Consider the following 17,425-nt stretch of genomic DNA (forward strand, 5'->3'; position numbering starts at 1 on the left):
AAACGAATATAAATGAATATTTATTGATAGTCTTTGCTTGTGTTGAGACAATTAAAATTTAATTTTGTTTGGAAAAATGTTTAATTACAATTTGAGTGAGAATTGGTCGCAAAAGTCGAAAAAGGGCGAAAAAAAAAGAAAATAACTGAAACAATTTAATGGTCATTTTAACATGTTTAATCATGATCCATCCATTAATCAATCGATTCCAAGAAAAATATGACAAGTGGCTGGTGAACTTGGTTCTGCTGAGAAACGAAGAAAAAACAAAATTACAAATTCCAACAGAAATGAATAACTGAGACAATATCTGAATGCGAATAAAATTATCGGTTAAAAAACTAAACAAGAATCGAAATGTTTCAAATCGATATATGAAAGAACCGAAGACTGAAAAATCATGATAATTACTCACCACCTGAATTATCAATCGTTACCTTTGACAGTGTTGGAGAACTATTTGACTTATTTTTGGTCACTTCAGGTAAAATGGTATTATTTTGCTGGAAAAGAAAAAAAAGTAAAACTCGAAAATGTCCAATTTCCAATCTCAAATCGATACAAACCTTAACAGGTAAAATGAACTTTCCTTGATGAGAGACTTTAGTTGAAGATATTTTCCTGTGCAACAAGATTGCACACAAAATGCCATAAGCGAAGATTGCAAGGATCACAAAATCGAAAGCAACATTTCCTTTTTGTGAATCATCATCGACCAAATGGTTATCCTGAAAGAGCAACAATTAGAATCTGAAAAACTGCAAACAAAATAAAATTACCATCGAGTTATTAACAAAGGTATGAATTATGGTCAATCCATTGGTACAGGGAATGACGATTATCCAAGGCAAAAACATTCTTCTACTTTCCTGGTGAGAATAAAATAAAAGAGTAAAGATTAGTTCTGGGGAATGATGAAAAGAAATTCAGATTATTATTGAAACTTACAACACAAACTCCAATAATGAGTAGGACTGATGATAAAATGCTCAAGGTGCAAAAAAATATCACCAAAAAGCCTAACGATATAAAACCTGTTGAAAGGTGAACAAGAAAAGGAAACGATGAGATAAGTTGACATTTATTGAGTCGTTGATATTACCAAAAACATTATCACTGGAAGCCCAAATGGTTCCTCCGGTTACCACCATGCAGTAGTAAAGCTTGAAAGTGAATAACAATTTTTTAGATGAAATGTTGTTTATTGTTGAAACTCTTGTAAGATTCAATTTTAAACTTTTCTTCTTGTTATTCCAGTTATTCATGAGAATCCAGAATTTCCAAGAGTTTCATAATTCACTATTTAATCATTGTATCTGTGCTAACTTTTATAGTTTACATTGTTTTCAAAATTACAAAATTCAACTTTTATTGAAAATTTCCTTTTTTTGTCTCTTCTCTCAATTTTTCATGTACATTCCAAGTTTCCTTGTTTGCTCTTCAAAGGTTGACTAAAGGATGCAAAGGTTGAGATTTATTTGCTTTGTTTGATCATGTAAACTTCAATAAATTATTTTATTGTGAATCTCGTTTCTTCAGTTATTCATTGCTTTGCTTCAACTATCAACAATTGAACTAAAGCTTAGAAAACGAAATTCCAGATTCGTTTTCTTCAAGATAAAGAATAGCAATGGAAGTTGTTTAGATGCAAAGATAAACGTATAACGAAAACTTGGACTTTCTAAGGGAATGACCTCCGAAGTTTCGTTCGACTAATACTTACGTACGACTTAAACTTGCTCGATTTGAATTCTTGTCTCTCATTTACATTCGTATGAACATTTGTTCCCTGAGCTTTTTCGCTCTTATTTTCAATTCTCTCTTCTTTTCCTTTCTCAGTAGACTGGATTTTCTGGTATTAAGGATGTCAAAAAATTAATCCGATTCAAATAGTTCTTGCCATAATTCACAATCAAAAACAAATGTTTTTAAGTTACTATCGATAAGTGTAGTGTCCTTTCACCGAACTAATCCTTTGGACAAACAAAAGCTTGAAAAATGTTTGACATCTCTAAACTGAAATTATTAATAACTTCAAGCTTATCCTCGAGATTATCAATTATTAGCTTCAATCTGATTTTAACATAGTTGATCATTTTTGGGTAATATGATTCCAATATAACATGAACAGATCATGAACACATGAAATCAATCAAATATGAAGGAGTATCAGGTAATTGTATTCACTTTTAGTTTAGTATTTGTTCGCAATGGAATTCATAAATTATTTGTTTGGTGAATGGACAGGGAACCGTTACTTAACATCACTTCTTGTTGGGTTTCGATGTTTGGAGTTTTTGTGACACTTTTAGTTATAAAATGGACCAAGAAAGGGATAAACCAAAAATCCTAATATGTGTTACTATCAAAATATCAATTGTGATTTAAGCTTGATGGACGCTACCAAAGTCCGATATTTAAAATGAAGTTTCAGTCAGTTTATTGAATCAAATGCCGATTCATTCTTTAATCGAAATGGGTTCTCTTATCGAATGTAATTTTCTTAGTTTCTTAATGTGTTCATAGTCTTTTCTTTTACCTATTTTTGGGAATCAAGGTGGAGACAAAAGGTTTAGATTCAACTGAACAAACATGATGAAGTCAAGTCAAGCTTCATCGATTCATTCATTATCCCAATCCTTGGACAGGTTTCATTGTATTGATAGCAATTTATTGAAGCAAATGGCAAGAATTGATCAACAAATGAATCCATGAAGTCAGCGTAAATCACTGAATAACTCAGCATTGTTCTGTAATCTTTATGTTTATCAATGTTTGTTTAATAATATTTGACATCAACTAATTTTCATTTCAGTTTTGACTAAAAATGCTAATTTGCAAAGAAAATTGAAATTTCTCGAAAAGTTCAAATGTGAACATAAGAAGATAAAATCAAATAAAATGTTTTAAATTCACCAAAATTCATCTTGCAATGTTAATAATTCAATTAACAACTCATGCTCTCAAAAGACTGAATCTCAACTGAAACCAAACTCGAAACATAAATCAAGACCAAAGATGAAAGCAAGTTATGAAATTGTATCAAAACCATTAGATGCAATAATGAAATACATTTCATTCAATTCAAAATTATCTGATAAAACTTGATTCACTTTCAATGAAATAGCAATGAACAAGACATGATTACCAGTTAATTAAAGCTTGCAACCTTTTTATATCAAATTTCATGGTGAATGACATGAAAATTCAATTAGCAGTTCAATCGAGTTGAAAAATCTACAAAAAGTGAATTTTAAATAAAATGTTCATTCATTCAATTTATGCATGATTTTGATGTGCTATCAATTATCAGGCAAATTCCTGGATCAGATGTCACGATATCGAGTGCAAATGAACTTCAATATCGACTGACCATATTCATCCAAAACTAAACAGAAAAGTAACTCCAAAAATGGCATCAATTTGATAACTTGTTATATTTAGTTTTCACCAAAAGGAAACCAAAAAAGAAAAGAAATTTTTTCAATTTTCTTGAAACAACAGACTTGACGTGAAGACGATTTTGAAGAGCAAAGTGCAATTCTTGATGAAAACACAGAAACATAAGCATTAACAGTCGACTTGTGACCTAATTGTGACAAAGCGTCCATCAAATACAATGGAATAGCATGAGAAGCTGAACATCGGAAACTGAAATGAAACAAAAGTGAAAAGCACTCAACGATGTTGTTTCACTTGAAAGGTTAAATGTTGTTAAGTGAACAATAAGAACCGGAATTGGTGGAAACAGGGAAACGAGGAAAAATGAATAAATTACATTTTCCATGTTGAATGATGAAGAAGAATGGAAACATTGAAACATTAATGGCCTACGGATAGGTTCACTTATGCTACAGTAACTCTTTGAAAGCTCAAGGCAAATTGATAACTTGTTTAGTTGATGTTGATCACAAGTTTATTGGTATTGTTTGCTCAACCAATATTTAGTGTTGGCTATACAATTGTAACAGTTGAACAATCTGTTGAATAACATTCTAATTGAATTGTTAATGCAAACAAATCAAGTTTCACTTTCATTGTTAACTAATCGTCTTAATAGTTGATTCTTTAAATTGTTACATTATTCCATTCAATTGCCATCATTTACAGTTACATTGTTATATAAACTCAAGATAATCTCATCTCTTGTTAGCATTTCAACAAGCTTTCCATTCGTTTATCAGAATTTTATTTTCAAACTTGATACTTGAAGATCGCATGAAAAGAGTTGTTCAGTTTTTGTTGTCTCAGCGTAAGACTAAAGGATTTAATTTCATTATGATATTACTCGATCTATTGATCAACAATAAAACTGAACTAATCACAGCTCAAGACTGAGTCAATGAAGCCAATGATTTTATTATTAATAATGTTATTAATGCAATATGGATCAACAACCAAAGAATCAATCATTTCTGTTTAGTTTGTTCATCTCTTGATATTCATAAATATTATTAATTGTCTGACAATTGTGAGCACAAGAGAAGACTTTAAGATGAAAAAAGTACACAAATTACCAACGTTGGAGCAAAACAGAATAGTTTCAACCAAGTTTCATATTCATTGGCGTTCATTTTATGGCTTTGGCGGATAGCAACCTGGTTGAGTTCGGCCCATTCTCCAAAAATTAGTTGATATTGATTTAAATAGATAATGTTTAAACTAAAACTGAACCTTATGATATGAATCTAGCTTTAACTGTTATATTATAAAATAAGACAAATTGTGAGTTATTAAAAAGACACAATCAACACAATCGATCTCAAAATAAGACCACTTTCTTGTTGATCATCAAAAGTTACATCAGTGAAATAAGTTTTGTGAAAAAATCTGTTAATGATTACATTTTTCGGCCTGATGGAGCTACAGCTGACGAACTGAATGCCAATTATGCAGCAGAAATGGACAATCCACCAAAAATACGCCAGCTTAGAGCGATTTGAAAGTTTTGGTATCATTTGAAGGGCAGAGTTTACCAATCTGGTTGGAAAGCCGACAATTTTGACCAATTAAGACGTCGAATAATGAATAAACTAAAAGATTTTAACGACGCATACTTCAAACTAACAGTGTCCAAAGAAATGAAGTTTTACCCGTTTTTACCCATTTGTCAATTTTTGTGTGAATGTGACAATTGCATTGATTGTTTCATTTTAGTAACAAACCAAATTATGTGAATCTTTTACTCTTTCGGCTTTTCTGTTGATCTATTGAAATAAACTTTATTCAAAGAAGTTATGGAAACACTCTTTTATTTCTACACACTTATATTTACACACTATTTTATCTGAGCAACTATTTTACAATTAGTAAATTTTTACTTGTAATGATCGAGTGAAGCCAGTGGTGTCAACAATTAATCAAAGTCATAAGAAATTGAAATAATATTATTCGATGTGCATAGCAAAGGATGAGACATCAACTCTTAGAATGGACTAGAAATATTGAAAGACTGAAATGACTGACGATGGTTGGGAAGTTGAAATGCGAATAGGAATCTTTAGGACTTTTACCAAGAGGATAGAGTTGCACAATTAGATTAATATGAAAAAGGAAAGGAACCAAAATAAACCCAAATCTAATTCAACTATTTAAATTTTTTTGTATGCAAATAATCACTTGTAAAGCTTTGTACACAAGTTGTTGGCTAACATAAGCCGTTTAGCCATACATTACGTTTATTTTAACTCCAAGCTTACATAACATAAATCTTGAGTTAAGTCGAAAGTGCGGTGAGCATCAGCATAAAGTCTAGAAGGGAATAGTAAAATTTCCTGATTTTCGAGAAAATGGAGTTCGAAACTCAAAGATGCCATTACACGTGCTCGCTATTGTACAGGGAATTAAATCCTTTCCATCAAATTCATCTTCTCATGTAACTTTAATGCCTGATAAATTCATAGTCTGAATAAGAAAGTAAATTTTTAGTCAAATGCACACTCAAACTCGACTGTTATCAACAGTCTAATTGACGTTGAAATGGTTAACCAGGTTGACAGTGATTAATCCTTGGTTTTACTTTTCTCTGTCACTTTAGTTTCAATTCAATATTCAGTTAATTCGATAATTGTTTATCATCTAAACAACTTTCGAATCTCATTTGTTATTGAAATTTGAAAGGTTTCAATAAACGTTTTCTTCATTGAAATTACAATGAGTTTACCTTTTCTGAATCATTTTTCATCTTCTTTGTTTTCCTCAACAAAAAGTACAAACTTTTCTCATTTTATTATTGCTTATAAAACCTTTTCAAATCAAATTTTCTCAGATAAACAGGACAGAACTGAATTGTTTACACTTTTGGCAGAAGAAGAAGAAAGGTAAAGAATTACAGGGAAGGAAAAGAAAACCTTTTTCCTCATCACTGAATCCGTATCAAGTTTATCTCAAGGGTTTGTTTGTTGACATCAAAGTCGATATTAAATTTTATTTTGTTTCTTCTCGATTCCATGATTAACTTTCCAACTCTTTCCAACTAATTGTTACAGATTCAAATTCAATGAACTTCACCAAAAGCCAAACGAAAAACTTGCAACTAAAATAGTCTTTTAATTGTGTTATCAAGAGGTCAAATTGAATTACGATTATAATTGAATTTCCAGGTTCAACAGGTGAAGGTTCAATATTGAATTCTCGGCGAAATAACTGAATCTCTCTATAATTCATTTTAATCCAAAACAGAGTAAAGTGAATGAGAAATGGAATCAATTTTTTCTCCAAAAACTTGAAACATTAAATTCCAAATCCAGATTATTTGGAAAAATATTTCATGGAACCGAATGAAACACAATTTGTACAAATAATAGTTTATTGATGTTATTTATCATCGATAACAAGGTAAAAGATGGCAAACTCTGGGAATGATCTCATCAAAAACAAATAATCTTCTGAAGCAAATATTGTGATAAATCAATGATCGGGTCAAAGATTGTAGCTCAAGGGTTTGGAATGAATTTCATGGGAAAATTCGAACGAAATAAAAACAATTGTTCAAGTTATCGAAACGTCTTGGTTACTCCAGAAATTGGAAAATGAAAAATTGCTTTTTAATGCGTCAATAAAGTTTCGACCTTCAAAGAGTTTTGTTTTTCTTTGAAATAAATTTCGAGTCAACATTGAGTTCAATATTATCTGACCAAGGTGTTCATAAAAGAACTTGAAATGGGTGTAAAAAGAGAGAAAAAAATTCTCCAGTTTATTCTCAATAGATTATCATTTCAAGTGATAATCTCTGGAAAAGTTGAGTAAAGAAAATCAGTTTGAAATTGTTTCGCTCTACATAGCATTAGAAGAATTTCAGTTTTACCTGAGAATTTGTTTTACAATTTTCTCTCTTTTTTTCATGGAAACATTTTTATCAACAGAAAATCGATATTTTCTTCTCAGCTTACAGATTGATTCATCTAATGATATTAAAGCTTATCAGTTCAATGATTGAATCAAAGCAACAGTTTAAAGTTTAAAATAACAATTTGATCAACTTTCAGTAAATGACTTTTCATCTTGAAACTGATCACTTGGTCAAGTTGTTAATCTTAAGGAACAATTTTCTTTATCGATTCAGAAGAATAAGTTGAAGAGAGAAAAAAAGCTTTGATGATGCTTACGATGATGGGTTAATCATGTTGACCATGATGAAATATTAGTCTTGGAGAAACATTGATGACCCAGAAAAAAAGAGAATCCAAAGTCATCCAGAATTGTTCCGAATAAATATATACATTTTTTTGGCTTTTCTCATCAAATTGTTATTCTCAGTATCAGTGTTCCTCAGTTGAACATTATTGAACAATTATTCAAGTTGAACTGCTGAACCTGACTTGACCTGTGATTCACATGGAAATTTTTCACTCAGAAAAGAGAAAATATCGAAATTCTTTATCATTCCTTTACTCTGGGAGTGAATATTATCACAAGATGTTGTGATTAAATGCTAATCAAACGCACATCAAATAGCGTCTAAAGGTGTCACAATTAATCAGTTCTGATTGTTTTAATTGGATTTTCTGGTTCGTTCTGATTAAACTTCACTTTGATTCAGATTCAGAATGTTTCCTCATTTGGAAGAATAAAATTTTCAGTTTTTCTCTCCATTTTGAAATGATTAATGTTTTTCACGATTGAATGGACATTTAAATGATAAATGTTTTCTCCATGAAAAAAGTGTCTCATGAACTTTGATGTTAAATAGAAGTGAACTTTTTTTTCCTGTAAAACGATATTCGATTGGGAATCTCAAGAAAGTTTAATCGATTTTTAAGGTTGTTAAATTGTTAATTATCGAGAATCAGATTACTCTGAAAGTGATATTAATGGTGTGTTTGTTCAATCGTTTAACTTTTTCTTTCACATTTTCAATGTTTCTCCATGAAAATGAAAAGAGAAATCAATTTTGGAGAAAAGAATAAAATTGAAATTGTTTTCGATGTGAAATGATTCAACTATCAATGATTAATCTAGAAACGTTGCCTTCAGACAATTATGATTACCAAGTTTACATGATAATAATGAGAGTTTAACTTGAATTGTAATTTAAAGGTAAAAATGATTTTATTGTTTGGTTTTACTGTTTAAACTTTATTATCAACTTTCACCGAAAATTGGATTAATCAAGAATTGAATAAAACATTTAACAGCATTGAATTGGTAATTTAACAGGGAATTGATCCAAGCTGGGAAAATGCAATTTAATGATATTTCATTATGATTATTTCAAGGTTCATCATCACTGGATATAATTGGCAGAGTAATTGAGGAAAGATTGAACTTCCATCAGTAAATCATGATTCAATTTGGCGAATAAATGTTTGTTGTTAAATCAAAATTAAGTTCAACATTTGCGTTCATTTCAAGATTTTTTCAAAGTTCTGTTCAAAAGAACAACCAAAAGATCATTTTCATTCTCATTCCTACTAAACATTTCACGGAATTTCATTTCCTATCAGATTGATATCAAAGTTAAAGCAAAGACTTGTTCCAAATGCTTTTCAATCTAAAAAGATTTCAAGTTTACTGTTTCATTTTATGTTGAAAATATGAATCCAAATTGAATAAAATATGAAGGGAAATGTTGAATTATAAATCAGGTCGAAACAACTCGAGATTAAACCAGTTTGCATCTTTTAATTTTGAAGCAACATTTAAAATTTAAAATATCGATTTCATGAACATGGATAAAATATTCTGAAAAGTGATAAACTGCAATCTGTAATCGACATTCAACCAGAACTGTCAAAAACAGTTGAAAAATTCAATTTTATCCAGAAGAGCATTCGATTGCAACTGAAACTAACTTTTGATTTGAGACAATTATCAAGAAGAAAATGTTTAACATTGAAATCAATTTTGAGGTTGAATGTGAAATGAGGAAAATAGCATTTGGAAGAATCAGAGAACTGAAAAATGTGAATATTCTGTTACTTACCATTGAAATGATTCCATAGCCCATCACTCCTTTCTGAAGAGACACACAAAGGCAACATTTATTCCAGATAGTTTCCATGATATTAATAATTTATCTGTTGGATGGACAGCACAAAGTTGTTAATCACAATTAACTTTATGCTCTTTGCTTCACTCAACTTTTAATAATTTTGTCAACTTAACCATGTTTACCGTTTCAAGCTCACAGGTTATACAGCTAATAACAGTGATGATGATATGATGAGCAAAAAAGATGGAAAGGAAAAGTTTGTTTTTTTGTTCTTCTTTCCCTTTTCCATCTCATTTTCACTCCCAGCTTATCATCTTTGCGCTCTATTCTGTCAGTTTAACTTGCTTCTGTTATTATTTTGCCATTTGTTATTTGCGCAGTCAATATATTGTGATACAAGCTAATTTAATGATAAATCAAATGCGCAGGTTTTCACTCACATTATAAACATATCAAACGTTATATCAGTTAAAGCGATCAGTAGATCATCATTTCAATTTGTTCATTATTTTGTCTCAACTTTTTCTTTTTCAGTGAAGATGATTAAATTTCAAGGATTGACTCAACTAATTGTTTACGATATTGGAACGACATTTGCATGTAAATTCATCTCAAAGCCTGGAGTTGCTTAGACAATTGAATTTCAATGATATTTCATCGATAGTTTCACAGTTTTCGCATTCAACAGGCGAATGTAAATTTCTGTGTCTTTTGGTTTCTTTATTCAGTTCAATGCTTTACATAAATATTTATTTCTAAATTGAATATCAAATCCTTTGTTTTATTCAGTTCAAGAGTTCGATTGACATTTGATTGGCATCGTGTTAAGGTTGATATTACAGGTTAAATGAACAAATTGACTTTGAAATAAACATTTTACAGTTCTTATAATTTTACTCATTTTGCTCATGAAATTCAATCCAGACTTTATGTAATATTGAAATCTCTTAGATTCTGTCACGCTTTTCACTTGAAAATGTTAAGTTCATTTTATAACATGTTTCCATTTCATTTGTAATTTGTTTGGAAAGCAATTAACAAGCTATTCTGGTCAAATGAAACTTCGATTGGTCAAATTATATAAATAAAGCAATATTGATCGACATTTTGTTATTGTGATTATTGCAAGGATAATTATTGTATTGCATTATTGTGCGAAAATCTATTCATAATCATCCCTGTAGGTAACAATAAATCCTTTAGGTGATGAAGTTTACCAATTTCTAGAGCTTGAGGTTCATTAATATTTTCAATTCTTTGAGCTGAATAATCTCTTGTTTGCCTCAGATTAACGTGCAATATCAGTAATCGTGAATTAATTTGTGATGCTTTTGAGTTCATTTTACGGTAAAACAAATATTGTTAGTTGGAATCAGACACATTTAGTTTGATTGAGTACTAAAATTTGCTCAATTATGGTCATAAGTTACTGGCTAAGGCTCATTTAATGTGCCAACTTCAGCTTTTTTGCAAAAGTAATGTGACAAAATCTTTGGGTTTGTTTGTTTCTTTTGAGATTCACCTCATTACAACCCAAATTGTGTTCAAGAGTTAGATTGGCATCAAATTGACTGGTGAACTTGCCAGACATTTCGCTAATCGTTAACATTGATACTGTTTTTGAACAACTAACAGCTTAATTCACATTGTCTGAGGCAGTTTCGAGAAGCTTGCAATATTGGAATCGTCAATTGATTTGACTTTCCGAATGCTCTCTGGAAGTACTTAAGAGTACTTGTTTAAGCTCATTGCAGTAGCTTCTGATCCCGATCGAAGAGTAAAGAAGCTCCTTTACTCTTTGATCGGGATCAATATACTACTCGAGTCCTCGAGCTGATTATCAATTAAATCAACAATCATGGAGTTTTGTAAAGATCCATTTATTTTTGTTATTGAGTGTATTGATCATCAGGCTGCTATCGTAAGTGTCAATTCCATTTCTTTCTTCGTTTCTATATTATAATTTAAATTTCTTTCTATTTTTCTATCTATTAGTGGATAAGACGCGTCAAATCCAAAAGCTACCGTGGTTACATAAACAAACTTAGTTCTCTCTCACAAACTTGCAAAATTCATGAAGATTTCCTGACATTCGCAGATTTTGTGTCTGGCTGTGAAAATTTTTCCTGTTCCTGCATTCAATCGCTAATGGACGATTGGGACGCTGCTCATTTTAACATAGCTTATTTAAAACATTTTTGACAATATGTTACACTACAAAAATGTTGGATTTTGGGACACAGAATGTAGTGGACATAATGTAATGTAAACCATGTATCAAACCTTATGATGAGCTGTGTAAGACTCGCTAAAAATACTTTTCAAGTCACAAAAGCTTTTAACGAAATTCGAATTTCGTATTTCATTTATTCTGATCTCAATGTATTCTTTGTTTATTATGTCTATGTTTTGTCGAGTTTCTTTATGACATAAGAATAAAAAAGTATCTCTTGCTATTCATTTTCATCGTAATACAGAAACAATAGCAAACAATGATTGTAATTGGATGATAAAACGGTAAACAAATCTGGTTCATCATTCATAATAGGAACCAGAAAAGGGTAAACATTTAGAAATTGATTCAATTTTCAATGTTCACTATTTGTCTTTCACATTAAACCTGCTTCTTATTTTAGACCGCAATTATTCAAGTCTGGTCAAGACTAATTTTAGATGGATGAACATCAATTGATGGAACAATTTCAATGGATTGATATTATTTAACCTTTAACTAAATCTGGTTTTGATGTTTTTGTCAAACAATAATTGCTATCGTTCTCGTATTCATTGTCCTTGTCCATCCATTGGATCTTCATTGACTCTCAAGAGCCTCATTGTTCCCTGTTTTGCAGCCCTTGAATCAAATTGTTAATAGTTTAGTCTATTCAATGTCATCACATTCAGAAAGTTCATCATTATCTCTTTTATCTCGAACCTCATCATCTTCATTGCAACACGATCATTTACTCAAAGTAATCATTCTCGTGAATCACTGAAAACTGAAACTCTTTCATTCCAACTTTCATAATCATCATCAACATGAGAAGAACCAACTCTTACCAGCCTTACTGACCAGCAGAAAAAGGTTCAATCAAATTAAATGTAATGATTCAACGCTTCTAAATCATCAGTAATCAATCTGAATTATGACCTGTTAAAAGCTCATCTAATGGTTAACAATAAAGTGTCGATTTCATCCATGCTAAAGACATTAAGTTGCTTCGTTTTCATATTTCTGATTGAAATGAATTACCACAAAGACTGCGATCTAATGAATATATTTCAATACGAACAGTTTGAATATCAGAAGTCAATTTGCTAACAAAGAATCCAATGATCATCTCTCTAGCAAATCTGATACAATTATTAATAGATCGAATTGGGTTCAGTCAACAAACTAATTGCCAATAAAAGTAGATCCAAATGTAATTCTGGTTAACAATTAAAAGGATTATTTATGCACAGAAGCAAATGAAAACCATTTCATTGCTAGAACTTAAACAATTCAGATGTAAAATTGCAAACCAAATCTATTGCAATCCATTTTAATTGTTGTTCAATTTTCTTTTGTCCAACATCTAATTTCAATATCGATAAATCTAAATCTTTCAAAAACTTTGCATAAACTAGTCGAAGTGTTTAATTGCTTGATCGATTCGAAAATGACTTCAACCGTTTCTACCATCGAAGCGTATTAAAGGACAATTTGAGTCAAAATCAGTCTTAAGTCAAGTTAAATACACAGTTTACACATTTTTTATCCTTTTATCCAAGCCATCTAGTAGCAATCCAAACCCACTCTTGGATGTATTTTCATTCATCTTTAGACCTTAAATCTGCTTACCTTGAACAAGATCAGTAACCCGAAATACCAAGCAAACAATTGATTTTGTTTACTCGATTTCGTGTTAAATTTTCAGCTCATTACTCTTTAAGAATCAATCAAGCAAGTGAACCTGATTGAAAACAAAGCGATTGATTATCTGATATTCACTAGCATGTGTATTAAGAAACGATGTTTCTGTATTTAACCAAATTCATTGCAATTCATCTTCTCGTTGGTTAATTAATTGAAAGATTTAAATTAATTCCAACTATTTAAGTTAGTTGATTAAAGAAAAGTAAACTAACCTTTTCTGATCACAATCATAGTTAATCTCATCTAAGTTTTGCATTATTCAACCTTTTTCAATGGAGAACCAGAATTTTGGTGAAAATATTAATGACAATATCACAAGGAAGGCAGTAAATTATGCAAAGCTATTTTGCCAATTTATACTCAATCATGATATGCAGATGAGTTTTGCTTTCATCTGTCATCTTACTTCGTCTTGTTCATTTGCAGAGCAAATGATTAATAATCGATTTAATTGCGAAGCAAATGATGGTTAAGACTAACTAACTTTTTCAAAAAATGATTGCATCAACATCAACATAATCCAAAATTAAATTTGCATAAAGTTTGAGCTTAAAGTTCATTAAAGTCATGATAATTGACTTAAAGGATGCCGGAATCATGAAAGAAAACAAAGTAATTGGATTAATCCTGATCTGAATAAAACTAGTTAACCGTTGATAACCACTTCCACTTTAAGTTGACAAGCATTTTAGTTGAATTTGCATGAGAATTTCAAGTAAACTCTGATTGTCTTAGAGCTACTTGATTAGAAAAGCCAATAAATTCAATTTATTCAACAAACAATTTTGTTCTTGTATGAAAATTGTTTGACAATTGACTGAACAAATAAAGCGATCCTTCCTCTGAACTTGAACTGAATCTCAATCAAAATTCAGAACAAAATTCACTTCTGATTTTGTTACTTTAGTCAATATCAAGGTTTGCAAATCATCGTTTAGACTATCGTCAGTTAATTATGAAGATTGCTTGGGAATCCAAAATCGATAATCATAAGCAAATGTAACATTGATAATTTATTGGAACCAAATTAATGTGATTAACCAGTTAATGCACAAACGTAATTTTAAACCTCCATCAATTGATTTACATGAAAATCATTTCAAGTTTAAGGTTCCAATAACTAGTCAAATGAATCAATGAACTCAAATATTTTTACAACAAACAAGTATTTAAAGTTAACAAAATTAATCGAAAAGTGTCTTTAAAACAAAGTTTGATTGCAATTTATATCCAACTGAAACTTGAGGTTATTCAATGCTTTCAGTTGTTGTACTGAATTATATTTTTAGCAAAGTCAATTAATCTCTGTAAATTACCTTCGTATTGATTGAAAACAATTGTAACTAATCTGTACAACCAAAGCCTGTTGTTTTCGTTGTTATCAAAAGTTTATTGTTGATTCTATTTTTTATTGTTATTAATAGCAGACTTTCGCATTCAATGTACTTCTGTATGCATACAATTCATTACTTATTCATCAAACGACATTAAAATGAATGAGGAATCGAAGTCTTGAGAAGCTTATACATTGTATGATGTTGTTTGATTTTTAGTCGACGATGAAGTAGAATAGATTTAAACAATTTTATCGTGAAAAATGTTGAGTTATTCCGAAGCAAAAACTGAGTTTTTAGCGAAACAAAGCTGGTCTATGAATAATTTTGGTTGCATTTTTAATCACAAAACTGAAGGAAAAAAAGTTGAATATTAACATAAGCTATTGTATTATCTGATGCAAATAAGGCCTTCAATAGCAACCAACTTTCACTGACGCTAATGCCAGACAGTTACGTTCTTGTGCACTTGAAAGGTTAAATGATCATTTAACAATCCTAATTTGCAGATTTGACTGAAAGATAGTTAAGCTTATTAGATTTGTGAGAATCTCAAACATCAATTATTATCAACTTCATCTTGATGTTACAATAGATTTTGGGTTAAAAACTGAATATTGCATTCAACCAATTTTTAGGTGAATGTTTGTCTAATGCTAAATAGATTCACCTTGAGACATCACCAAAGATCAAGCTTGTGGATTTTCATGACAAAAGTTTCTCTCGGTGAAATATGAACATTAAAACTGAAATTAAATCTATTCATATGAAACTTGAGTAAATATTGAACAGACATGAAATAGAATTGTTTCTTATTCAGAAGATTGTTGATTCTATCTAATTTCAATCATTTCCATCAGTACAATGGTACCAGAATACAAAGTAAACGGCATTTTGAAAATTTAATTGTTATGCTTGCACATAAGTGATAATAAAAAGTAATCATTCAATTTAGCAAAAAAGTTAAACCATTTATATCAGTTTGCAGATACAACTCCCAAACAGTTGATGCTACTGACCTCAGATCCGCAGATTGAAGATCGAGCGTTCGAATTTATAGTTCTCAAATCAACGGAAACTCATAGTTCGAATCTATGATCTGTAGCATAGTATACGAAATTCTGAAAACGGCAACAGATGATTAAATGGCAAAGCGAACAGATATCTGATATTCGTATTTTCCTAGTGCCATTTATGAATTTTTTATGACACTTATACAAATAGAATTGATTTGGCAACTCTTTTTGGAGGGGAAATTTAGACGCTTATTCTATGTGCTTCGACAACTTTATGTTTCACAATTTGCTCATCTTTTTATTCTTCTTTTTCATTGTCTTAAAGAATCAATAAGAAAAGATAAAATCTGGCTACTGATGGCAACGAAAACGGTTCTCTTTCTTTTCTTTTCTTTTCAATATTTTCCGAAACTATTACGAATTTATTACGAAATTTGCTCTTAGTTTAACGCTTTCGTGTGAATAAGCTATTTCAAGGTATTCTCATTATCTGGTACATCACCAGAATTACGTGAAACTTTTCCTTTGCTTTTTGTTGCCATTTTCTTTTGTACTTTTTCGGGTTTCTTTTTTGAGTTATCATCATCACTCTCAGAATCAGTTATTACAGTTTTTGTTGACTTTTTTTGAATCGAAACTTCGCCAAATCCTCTTGGCCAGTGATGTTTAATAAAATGCTCTTTGAAATGTTGTGTGTTTGCATTGCTGTATTCAGGGCAATAAAAACATACATATTTAAAGCCGCTTAATCTCCAAATGTGGTTCAGAACATGGCCAGTTCGTCCTTTGACTGTACAAATTCCATTTTGGATTTAGTGCCATCCCTTCAGTCCTCGACAATAATATTTTTCATCACTAAGAGACCCAATGTGTATACACAGGATGTCATCCAGTTGTTTTTTAGTTAAAAGTTCGCCTGAGTTGTTGGTGCAAGTATGATAAAAAGATTTCTTTATGTTTTTGTTTTTCACTTCCATTATTTGGATCTGTTGTTTCACAAGGGTCTCCTCATCGAGGAAAACTATTCCTTCGACTGCTGATTCAGCACCCAATGTTGGGTCGAGTTTCTTTACAGCACAGGCAAGGGTATAAATTACACGCATTGTATCAGCCATAAAGCCATCAGCTTTAAAAATTTTCTGAAATCCGCGATAAGAATCCAAACTTCGCCATAAAGAATTAACATCATCTTGCAGTGTGTTTGAGTCTTGCGTTTCTTCTCTTTCTTGAGTTTTCTGTCTAGCACCACGACCACCGCGACCAACACATTCGACACCTTTATTAATCTCAGGGTCTTGTGAACTATCTGCAGGTCCTTGCACTTTTTTCTGGCGTTTAGCATTATTAACAGTTGGCTCTGTTGTTTGAGCAGATCGCTTTTCACTTGCTCTTTTTTTCATATTGAAAAAGATAAAAAGAACTTGAAAAATTATCAAACACGATAAAATCCAATTTTTACGGAACAAACAAATAATAATGAAGCTAGCTCACTTATGTCTATTGAGTTGATATCAACTGCTGATATAAATGACGATGATGGCGCCATCGCTACTGATGGGTTTTAAGCCTACGAGAGAATACAAATAATATTGGATTTGTCAAAAATTACTTTTCTTCAAAACATTAGATTCAATGAGATATTAAATTATTAATAACTAAGATTTATTGACTCGTAGTAAGATCAATAAGTCAGTGCTGGACGTAGTGATCGACAGCATCGCGC

The 17,425-nt window shown here is 30.8% G+C and overlaps 1 protein-coding gene across 5 annotated transcripts; it reads right to left on the reverse strand.

The window, feature by feature from the left end:
- Window positions 1-9,792, reverse strand: LOC107360282 (uncharacterized). Of its 5 annotated transcripts, none has more exons than XM_015926908.3 (8): window positions 9,583-9,734; window positions 9,425-9,518; window positions 1,103-1,163; window positions 949-1,034; window positions 780-869; window positions 567-728; window positions 416-503; window positions 1-248 (listed from the first exon to the last, which is right to left on the reverse strand). In XM_015926908.3, exons 2-8 carry the CDS (start codon window positions 9,500-9,502, stop codon window positions 199-201), a joined length of 615 nt encoding a protein of 204 aa, XP_015782394.1. In that variant the 5' UTR covers window positions 9,503-9,518; window positions 9,583-9,734; the 3' UTR covers window positions 1-198. The 5 variants fall into 5 exon arrangements, with proteins under 5 accessions (XP_015782394.1, XP_025016292.1, XP_089124083.1 ...); XM_089267957.1 differs by having other exon boundaries at window positions 2-245; window positions 438-503; window positions 9,583-9,758; XM_025160524.2 differs by having other exon boundaries at window positions 9,425-9,792.
- Between the last annotated feature and the right edge of the window lie 7,633 nt (window positions 9,793-17,425).

Source organism: Tetranychus urticae, chromosome 2 (assembly GCF_039701765.1).
Source record: "Tetranychus urticae isolate SD_2017Ah chromosome 2, NJAU_TeUrti_SD_1.0, whole genome shotgun sequence".
Taxonomy (NCBI): domain Eukaryota; kingdom Metazoa; phylum Arthropoda; class Arachnida; order Trombidiformes; family Tetranychidae; genus Tetranychus; species Tetranychus urticae.

Coding starts and splice junctions, on each gene's coding strand:
- LOC107360282 (XM_025160524.2), bottom strand. CDS start 9,502: ATGGAAACTATCTGGAATAAATGTTGCCTTTGTGTGTCTCTTCAGAAA. Junction 1,164..9,424: donor GCTATGGAATCATTTCAATG/GTAAGTAACAGA, acceptor TTCACTTTCAAG/CTTTACTACTGCATGGTGGT. Junction 729..779: donor CCTTTGTTAATAACTCGATG/GTAATTTTATTT, acceptor TTGCTCTTTCAG/GATAACCATTTGGTCGATGA.